We start from the raw sequence: 10160 nt of genomic DNA, 5'->3' as shown, positions 1-10160 counted from the left end.
TGCAAGCTCCGCCTCCCAGGTTTACGCCATTCTCCTGCCTCAGCCTCCCGAGTAGCTGGGACTACAGGCGCCCACCACCTTGCCCAGCTAGTTTTTTGTATTTTTTAGTAGAGACGGGGTTTCACCGTGTTAGCCAGGCTGGTCTCAATCTCCTGACCTTGTGATCCGCCCGTTTCGGCCTCCCAAAGTGCTGGGATTACAGGCTTGAGCCACTGTGCCCGGCCCATTTGTTTTTATTTGTTGTTGTTGTTGAAGTCTCACTCTATTGTTGCCCAGGCTGGCGTGCAGTAGCACGATCTCGGCTCACTGCAACCTCTCTCTGTCTCCCGGGTTCAAGCAATTCTCCTGCCTCAGCCTCCTGGGTAGCTGGGACTACAGGCGTGCGCCACCATGCCTGGATAATTTTTGTATTTTTAGTAGATATGGGGTTTCACCATGTTGGCCAGGCTGGTCTCTAACTCCTGAGCTCAAGTGATTCGCCCGTCTCGGCCTCCCACAGTGTTGGGATTGCAGGTATGAGCCACCGCTCTCTGCAGGAGATTACATTTCAACATGAGATTTGGGTAGGGACAAATATCCACACTATATCAGAGTCATTCTTACATTAGTGGTCATAGAAACTCTGGCAAGTCTTGAAATTAGTCTCTCCAGCACACACAGTGAGGGGGTTGCGTAGGCAATGGCAGAATTGAGCCATGACAGGGCTATAGGGTGGAGTTCACGATGTGTTTATAGGAGGTGAAGTAACTTGTGGGGACTTTAGGAGCCAGATCCTGAGAGCTTTGTATTTCTTAGAAACGTGATTTTTCTTCTTCAAGAGACTGAAGAGTAAAAGGCCTGTAGCCCATGTTGAAGCTGATCCTGAGGCTTCTGTCTGAGGATATTTTACAAATAAATGAGAACCATAACAAAATGTCCATAACTGCTGATTAAATAGGTCCTCCTGATTGTGTCTTCTCTCTAAGTTGTGTTCCTCGAGGCCTGGGAAACCCCTGGCCACGTGGTGCCCTGTGTAACCCATTGAATGGGGCCAGAAAGAGGGCTGAATGTACCAGGGCTCAGAGCAGCCTCTCCCTGCCTCCTTGTGTATCTCCAGCGACTCCATCTGTTTTCATATTGTTTGAAAAAATTAATTTCTGTCATCCTGGGCTTTTTTTTTTTGCTAACTATGTAAGAAGGAAAAACCTGAACTTGAGATTAGTGTGGGCAGCACATTTTTTTTTTTTAGCTAAAATTAGCACTTTATATTTACTTACTAACCAGTGGGCTTTGTTGTCTACCCACTTGTAAAAGGTCGATGAAAACAGGTTTTCTCATCGTGAGAGTGTCTCTGGATTAATAGTACTGATTTTGTAAAGAGATGGAAAGCTCAATAAAAATCATGACGCTTGGCTGGGCGCGGTGGCTCATGCCTGTAATCCCAGCACTTTGGGAGGCTAAGATGGGTGGACTACCTGACATCCGGAGTTTGAGACCAGCTTGGCCAACATGGTGAAACCCCATCTCTACTAAAAAAAAAAAGAAATACAAGAATCAGCTGGGTGTGATGGCAGTCACCTGTAATCCCAGCTACTCAGGAGGCCAAGGCAGAAAATTGCTTGAACCCGGGAGGCGGAGGTGGCAGTGAGCTGAGATCATGCCACTGCACTCCAGCCTAGGTGACAGACTGAGACTCTGTCTCAAAAAAAAAAGAAAAAAAAATTTTTTTTTGTCTGGGCGACGTGTCCCATGCCTGTAATCCCAGCACTTTGGGAGGCCGAGACGAGAAGATTGTTTGAGCCAGGAGTTTGGGAGCAGCCTGGACAGCACTGGGAGACCCTGTCTCTCTGTATTTTTAGCAAGCGCCACCTCCTGGGTTCACGCCATTCTCCTGCCTCAGCCTTCCGAGTAGCTGGGACTATAGGCGCCAGTCACCACGCCTGGCTAATTTTTTGTATTTTTAGTGGAGATGGGGTTTCACCATGTTAGCCAGGATGGTCTCGATCTCCTGACCTCGTGATCCACCTGCCTCAGCCTCCTAAAGTGTTGGGAATACAGGCGTGAACCACCGCGCCTGGCTATTTTTTATATTTTTTTAAGAAATAAAAATAATGATAAAAATATATATATATATTTGGTGGAAACAGGGTCTTCCTATGTTTCCCAGGCTGTTCGCAAACTCCTGCCTTCATGTAATCCTCCTGCCTTGGCCTCCCAAAGTGTTGGGACTACAGGTGTGAGCCACTGTGCTTGGTTTGAACTTTCCTTTTACATGTTTCTTTGTTCTTCATCATGAAATTATGAGCTCCTAGGGTGTCATGAACCTTGAGAGGAAATATAAGTTGATGTGAAGCTTGAGGTTCTCGAGTTTGACTGACTGGGGTGACTGACTGGGGCTTAAATCTGGCTTTCCCTAATACTAGCAAGGTGTTAGCTTACCTGATCCTGTTTCCTACCCCCTATCTTCAGGACTACAGTGAAGATATTAGAACTGAAATATAGGAAGAGCACCTGGCTGTGGTCTGTGCTCAACCCTTAGTCTTGGGCATGGTATGCCCCTGATAAATACTGTAGCACTATACCCTTACCTCAGCATGCAGTGTGCTGTGAGGTTGCATGATTGAGCACCTGTTGTGTAGGAGACACTAGGGTGAAGAGAGCTCTATTTCAGAGATGCTTCTTGGTACTCTGGAGCTTTTAGCCTCAGTGGGATGGGCCATTTGATGGTTCTGATGGAAACAGCTATAGCAATTCCATGCAGCATTGTGGATGGTGGCCCACTGGGTCTTGTGGCTAGCTACCATCTTTCCCATTATGTAATTTAACAAAGCTGTTGGCAAGAATGCCCATGTTCCTGGTAAGTCACTTGTTGCTGCCCTTGCCAGCGTCGTAACTCAGCTGTCTGATTTCTTACCTGTAATGCCATCAGACTCAGGCTACAAAGAGCAAACTTAACAATAAAAAAGAGAGAGAGAAAAAAAGAACCAGCTGAGTCTTTCACAGCCAGCACAAAACTTTGAAAAACACTGGATCAATAGCAAGAATGTGCATTTTCTCTCCAGCTACATGGTCAGAAGTGGGCTCAGTGAAGTTGTGGGATTGTAACGACTCTCTCCCAATTGCTGAAAATGCTTAATGAGATAATAACTAATCATTGAATCATTTATTCTTTTTTTTTTTTTTTCAATCCAGCATCCCTGGATGTGAATGAGGACCCTCCTTAAACAGGAATGGAGAGGTTGAGCTGGTCATTTCCAACCTTAGCTTCAAGGCAGAACTGGAATTAGTTTCAAAATAAACCTTGATCCTAGGCACTTAGTTCTAGAAGATCCTACAAGCACGTCTGCTGTAACCCTATGTATGTTTTCTGTAAAATCACATACGTATAAAATAAAAAGAAAAAAAATGACACATTTATAATATTATAAGAGAGCTTATGGGAAAAATAGAATTGGGCCAATGCAACTGCAACTTTGTGACCAAAATATGACAAAAACAATCATTGGTGCTTGGGAAGATGCTTTGGACCACCTAGACAGGCAGCTCAGGGTGATGTGATGCTACAAATGTACAAAGAGCTGTTTTCTTCTTTTTTTTTTTTTTTGAGAAGGAGTCTTGTTCTGTGGCCAGGCTGGAGTGGATGGCGCAATCTTGGCTCACTGCAACCTCCGCCTCCTGGGTTCAAGTGATTCTCCTGCCTCAGCCTCCTGAGTAGCTGGGACTACAGGCACATACCACCATGCCCTGCCAATTTTTGTATTTTTAGTAGAGACGGGGTTTCACCATATTGGCCAGGATGGTCTTGATCTCTTGACCTCGTGATCCACTGGCCTCGGCCTCCCAAAGTGCTGGGATTACAGGCGTGAGCCACCGCACCCAGCTACAAAGAGCCTTCTAATGCAAGCAGAGCTGGCAGTTACTGAGGAAGCCCAGGTGGAGGTGGAGCTCTGAAACAGCCACTGTGGTAAAGGAGTGTGCGCAGCTGGGACTGTGAGGGAGGAGGGTTGGAGTGCAGGACTTGCTTCCCCCCAACATTTTATTGTGAAAATTTTCAAAAATACTGAAATATTGAAGACATTGTATAGTGAACACCTTTGTATCTACCACCTTGATTCTCTATAGGCACTCGATTTTAATAAAAAAAAAAAAAGAAATAGCTGAAAGGGCTTTTTCTTTCCTGCTGAAGATTATAATTCTACTCCTGCCTTTTCAGCTCCTTTGCCTTCAGAATTTTTTGAAACAAGAGTTATGTTTTACTGATATCTTTCTCCTCTTTACTAATTGTATATGAGTCAATTTGCATTTCACAAATGAACGTCTTTGTAGAACAGGTGGTTTCTCAAGCTTCAGGTGTGTGTGGCCATCTCTGCTCCCCTTCTACCCCATTTACTATACTGAAACCAGGGGGGCAAAGAGAGCAAAGAGCGCATGCATTTCTCCCACCCCCCAGACTAGTGACTCTCTGAATGTCACCATTTAGGTGGTTTAAAAGGACCTTAAGCCTTCCTTACCCATGTATTTCCACCTTCCCGTGGAAGACTCAGTGAGTGTCTTAATTTTCATTCATGTACCTCAAGTTTTTGGGACTTCTTAGAAATGTACTTTCTGGTTACTAATAAGTAGCATTTAGCCCCCAAATGAATGGAAGTATTTGGAATGGCAGGTTGTTCTCTTTTAGAAAGAGGGAGAAGGCTGGTAAGTGTGTGTGGATCTGGTTTTAGCTCTCAAGCTGGACCCACATAATACAGTTGTCCCTCTCTTGCCCAGCTCTTGGAGGGAAAGAACGATTTGAGATTTGGTGGCTGAGGTAGCCATCCGGGGAACCCGTAGCAAAGCTACCATAAGAAGCAGACACGTGGTGCTTTTGAGTTGGCGGTACCAAAGCTTTCAGCTTTCTCCTGTTGTCCTGTCACATCCTCACAACTAAGAGAATTATATAGGATGGGTGTTAACCTCATAGGGGGTAGCTAAGGGGACAGGAAGAGCTTGAGGGCTCTCTCCAAGGCTGTCACGTATCACATCATATGAGACGCTTGCCTTCTTCCCATGTGGCGTTGTTAGTGCTGTTCCTCAGAACCTGTGGCTGCTCCCAGCACCGTCTAGCAGCCCTGCTGCCCAGAGCTCCTCATGGATGCTCTGAGTGAGTCAGTTCAGGGGTCTGTGACTGTGAGGGGTGAGAACATGTCGCCCTGATGCCCTCTCTCTTTCCCCAGATCGGGCCCAGCACAGGCAGCGTCAGTGCAAACTTCCCCCACCCCGCCTTCCACCCATGTGTGTCAACCCTGCCCCTGGAGGGACCATCTCTCGAGGTAAGGGAGGAGCCTTGCCTCCAGCAACAGCTTGGTCCAGGGTCTGTGGGGAGGCGGGTGGCAATGGGAGTCCTGGTACCAGGGCCACAGGCCTCCAGAAAATGAGTGAGGAAGGGTGGGGTTAGCAGAGCTGTTGGAGCCCTGAGGGAGAAATTACTTGGAAAAGTCTGGGTTTCTTCATGATCCTTGGACTCATGGCCTGGACCCTCCAGTCTTCTTGGGCCTCCTTGTGTGGCCTGGACTAAAGCCTAGGCTCAATTTGGGTGGTTCTCTCAGCACCAGCATGGAGAATCTGCAGAGCTTGGGGCATCGAAGCTCCTAGAAGTCCCTGATCAGGTGGCTCAGAGAGCAGGGTGCTTGTAACAGGGCCGGAACAGACAGCCCTGACTCAGCCCTAGTGCTCTCCATCTTGGAGGCTTTGGGGATACACACAGATCACTTTCCTGTCTCCCATGTGTCACCTCAAAGCACTTTACTGACATTAAAATGTGCCTCTCAGTCCATTTGGCAAGGTAGGCTGTCCTTTTGATTGGGGAGAATGTTAGAGCACCAGGTAAGTGGCAGCTTACCTCAGGCCCTACCAGTACCCAGGGATGGCGCCAGTGATAGGACCCAGGGAAGCATCGCTGCACATGAGCGCCTCCTCTCCTCCCTCAGACTTATTAATAGACCTTTTCCAGGCCTGCTAAGGCCAGTGCTCCTGGAAGCCTTTTTGTCCTGATAGCTGCTCTTCTCCGCCCCATAGGCTGCCTGTCCACACCCCTCTGCCTAGCTGAAGGAGCCCTGTTTTAGGTCATAGAGTCATTTTTTCATCTAGAGACAGCATGTCTACTCTAGGGTCTGTCTGTAAAGTGCTTTGAAGGTCAAGAGCTCAGGAGGAGTGCTGGAACACAGAGCACCTCAGTTTCTGCAGCCCATGCTGCTGCTGCATCCCAGGCAGTTTCCACACTCCTGCTGCCACGGCCCTGACTACTGACAGCAGGATAGAAATGAGTACTTCTAGCCCCCTGATCATTTGACTTAGGTTTTAAAGAAATGCCACCCCCCTACCGTTACCAAAACAAGAGTTGATTGCCCTTTTTTTTTTCTTTCTTAAAATGCCCTGTAACTCGAAAAGGCTGAACGTTAACATTTCCAACATGGCAGGTGAGTGGCTCTGAGAGTGTCAGATGTGCTTTGGCTAAGCTTGAAGACGGTTAGTTGGGGTTAACCAGGCAGTTGGCTAGGCAGTGCCTTCTTGAGCACGCGCAGAGGAGAACACTGATTGCAGGATGGGCAGTCGCTGCCTCTGGGGCAGCCCCACAATTGCTGTGCTCTCTTCCCCAGAGGAGTGCAGACCCTTGAGCCTGGTGGTCTCTCCTCACAGCTGCGCCTCCAGGAGGCATCCGTGGATGTGTGCATTTTGCCTTCTCTCTCTCAGCTAGAAGCAACAGCTCTCTTAGCCTGCAGATAGCGATCAGGCCTCTCCCCTGTGCTTTCTAGCTCCCTAGAGGCTTTACTGGTTCTCCTGCCCTTAAGGAGATGTGGTACAGCAACAGTCTCTCTGGTGTTCATATAAGGAAAACAGTACACAGAAAATGGTGGCCATTTATATCGATCACAGTACTCAGCAGAATCAGATTTGGAACTGAAAAAAAATGATCACCTCCCTACCTCCTTGACCGCCCTTCCCCCACTGCCAATGTCTTCCCAAGGCTTCCTTCCAGGGTAAAGGGTGAGTATATCAAGAAACTCACCTCTGGCTGTCCCTTGTCACTCTGCCCCACCTACTCAGATTTGAGACACAGAAAGCACCATGGGATGACACTTCTGGCAGGATCTTGGGGGCCACAAAACTGATCTTTCCTTTCCATTGCCTCGGATAGATGTGTGCCCTCTTCTTGATGTGGTGGTTTACGTCAAGAGACTTGTGGCTGGCCGAGCATGGTGGCTCACGCCTGCAATCCCAGCATTTTGGGAGGCCGAGGTGGGTGGATCATCTGAGGCCAGGAGTTCAAGATCAGCCTGGCCAACATGGTGAAACCTGTCTCTACTAAATATACAAAAAATTAGCTGGGCGTGGTGGTGCATGCCTGTAATCCCAGCTACTTGGGAGGCTGAGGCAGGAGAATTGCTTGAATGTGGGAGGCGGGGGTTGCAGTGAGCTGAGATCGCACCAGTACACTCTAGCCTGGGCAAAAGAGCAAGGCTCCATCTCAAAAAAAAAAAAAAAAAAAGAGACCTGTGACTTATGTGGAAGGGGAAGCCATGAGGACGGATGACCTGGTAGGGCAGTCAGGTGCCCACCTGGCTCCTGTAGCTCCTCTTACCCATCTCCTTGCCAGCCAAGTGGATCCTTTCTTGCCATTTTGACCACATGTAATATATCTAAATATGGTTGGGTAAGTTGCCAAAATATAGGCTGAGACCCCTGGTTTCTTTAGGTGTTGGTGGTTCCTTCCACTGTCCCTCTAGAAGTTCTCTGCTCTGCCCCAAAGCCTGAACTATCTTGGGCTTCCTCTTGTTGCCTTTTTCTGGGGCCTCCAAAGTATAGGTTCCTAAAGCATTCTCCCGTGTATTCAGCAGATCCTTTACGCCTTAATTCTGTGCTGCTAGATGTAGTTGTTTAGCACATATAGTACCAGATGTCATGCCCGATCCAGAAGTGGATAGAGAGATCGCTGAACCAGTAAACCCTTTCTTTTTTCAGAACTTCCCTCCTTTTTCACAGGCAAAGAAATCAACTTTCTCTCCTCCAAGAATACAGAGAAGGCTTAATGATGGTGTAAAGAAAGGGGGGCATGCCTAAGGCCCTCTTTTTTTTTTTTTTTTTTTTGCCTTTGTTTTATTGTTTCTAACTTTCTATTTCTATTTATCTATTTATTTGTGAGATGGAGTCTCGCTCTGTCACCTGGGCTGGAATGTGGTGGCATAATGTTGGCTCACTGCAACCTCTGCCGCCTGGGTTTAAGTGATTCTTGTGCCTCAGTCTCCCTGGTAGCTGGAACTACAGGCATGCACCACCATGCCCAGCTGATTTTTTTGTATTTTTAGTAGAGACGGGGTTTCACCATTTTGCCCGGGCTGGTCTCCAGCTCCTGGACTCAAGTGATCCGCCTGCCTCAGCCTCCTGATTACAGGCATGAGCCACCGTGCCTGGCTTTTTTCCTAATTTTCTTTTTTCTTTTTTTGACGGAGTTTCACTCTTGTTGCCCAGGCTGGAGTGCAATGGCGCAATCTTGGCTCACTGCAACCTCCACCTCCTAGGTTCAAGTGATTCTCCTGCCTCAGCCTCCTGAGTAGCTGGGAATACAGGCATGTGCCACTATGCCTGGCTAATTTTTTGTATTTTTTTAGTGGAGATGAGGTTTCTCCATGTTGGTCAGGCTGGTCTCAAAACTCCCGACCTCAGGCAATCTGCCCACCTTGGCCTCCCAAAGTGTTGGGATTACAGGCATGAGCCACTGTGGCCAGCCCTTTTTTCTAACTTTCTTTAAGGTCCTTTATTGATTGATTGATTGATTGTGATGGAGTTTCACTCTGTCGCCTAGGCTGGAGTGCAATGGCACAATCTCGGCTCACTGCAACCTCCCTCCTGGGTTTGAGCCATTCTCCTGCCTCAGCCTCTTGAGTAGCTGGGATTACAGGCACCTGCCACCATGCCCAGAGCTAATTTCTGTATTTTTAGTAGAGATGGAGTTTCACCACATTGGCCAGGCTGGCCTTGGACTCCTGACCTCAGGTGATCCACCCGCCTCGGCCTCCCAAAGTGCTGGGATTATAGGCATGAGCCACCGCACCCAGTCTTTGAGGTCCTTTAGAGGAGGAGTTGGCAAACTTTTTTGTAAGCATCAGGTAATAAATATTTTATGCTGTGTGGGGCATATGCTTTCTGTTGCAGCTATTTGACTCTTCCATTATAGAATGAAAGCAGTCATAGATAATAGCAGATAACATAATAGAATAACAGTAAATGAGCATGGCTCTGTTCCAATAAAACTTTCTAACAACAGGCAGGGGGCTGGATTTGGTCTGTAGGCTGTAGTTTGCCAACTCCTGCTCCAGACCAGTGAGGAGAAGATCACAGAAGCAGAAGAGTTCTAAGAGCTGCTGTAAAGAGTTGCCCTTATCTTACAAGAGTCAGTGAGGTTTGTGGAGGTGAAATACTTGCTCAGGGTTACTTTTGCTGTTAGAACCCAGTTGAAATAAATGAATAGGAAAAGGGGACTGCATTAGTCCATTTTTATGCTGCTGATAAAGACATACCCAAGACTGGGTAATATATAAAGAAAAAGAGGTTTAATGGATTCACAGTTCCATGTGGCTGGGGAGGCCTCACAATCATGGTGAAAGGCAAAAGGCACATCTTACATGGTGGTAGGCAAGAGAGAGAGAGCCAAGTGAAAGGGGATTTCCCAGCCAAGTGTGGTGGCTCATGTCTGTCATCTCAGCACTTTGGGAGGCCGAGGCGGGTGGATCATTAGGTCAGAAGTTCAAGACCAGCCTGGCGAATATGGTGAAACCCTGTCTCTACTAAAAATACCAAAATTAGCTGGGTGTGGTGGCGCATACCTGTAGTCCCAGCTGCTTGGGAGACTGAGGCAGGAGAATTGCTTGAACCCAGGAGGCAGAGGTTGCAGTGAGCTGAGATCGTGCCACTGCATTCCAGCCTGGGTGACAGAACAAGACTCCGTCTCAAAAAAATAAAAATAAAAAATAAAAAAGGCCAGGTGTAGTAGCTCATGCCCGTAATCCCAGCACTTTGGGAGGCAGAGGTGGGCGAATCATGAGGTCAGGAGATCAAGACCGTCCTGGCTAACACAGTGAAACCCTTCTCTACTAAAAATACAAAAAATTAGCCAGGCATGGTGGTGGGCACCTGTAGTCCCAGCT

The 10160-nt window shown here is 47.6% G+C and overlaps 1 protein-coding gene across 2 annotated transcripts in view; it reads left to right on the top strand.

The window, feature by feature from the left end:
- Positions 1–10160, top strand: part of DHX30 (DEAH (Asp-Glu-Ala-His) box helicase 30) — a 70330-nt gene that overhangs the window by 16915 nt on the left and 43255 nt on the right. Inside the window, exons 3-4 of one of the 2 annotated variants that reach the window (XM_011981021.1) lie at positions 5193–5288; positions 6406–6434. In XM_011981021.1, the coding sequence (XP_011836411.1) occupies positions 6428–6434 (7 nt within the window). In that variant the 5' untranslated portion in view covers positions 5193–5288; positions 6406–6427. The remainder of the gene's footprint in view (positions 1–5192; positions 5289–6405; positions 6435–10160) is intronic. The other variant, XM_011981019.1, reaches the window with a different exon arrangement.

The sequence above is a fragment of the Mandrillus leucophaeus genome, unplaced genomic scaffold (assembly GCF_000951045.1).
Source record: "Mandrillus leucophaeus isolate KB7577 unplaced genomic scaffold, Mleu.le_1.0 Scaffold22, whole genome shotgun sequence".
NCBI classification, from domain to species: domain Eukaryota; kingdom Metazoa; phylum Chordata; class Mammalia; order Primates; family Cercopithecidae; genus Mandrillus; species Mandrillus leucophaeus.
This window is presented reverse-complemented; position numbering and strand designations above follow the sequence as displayed.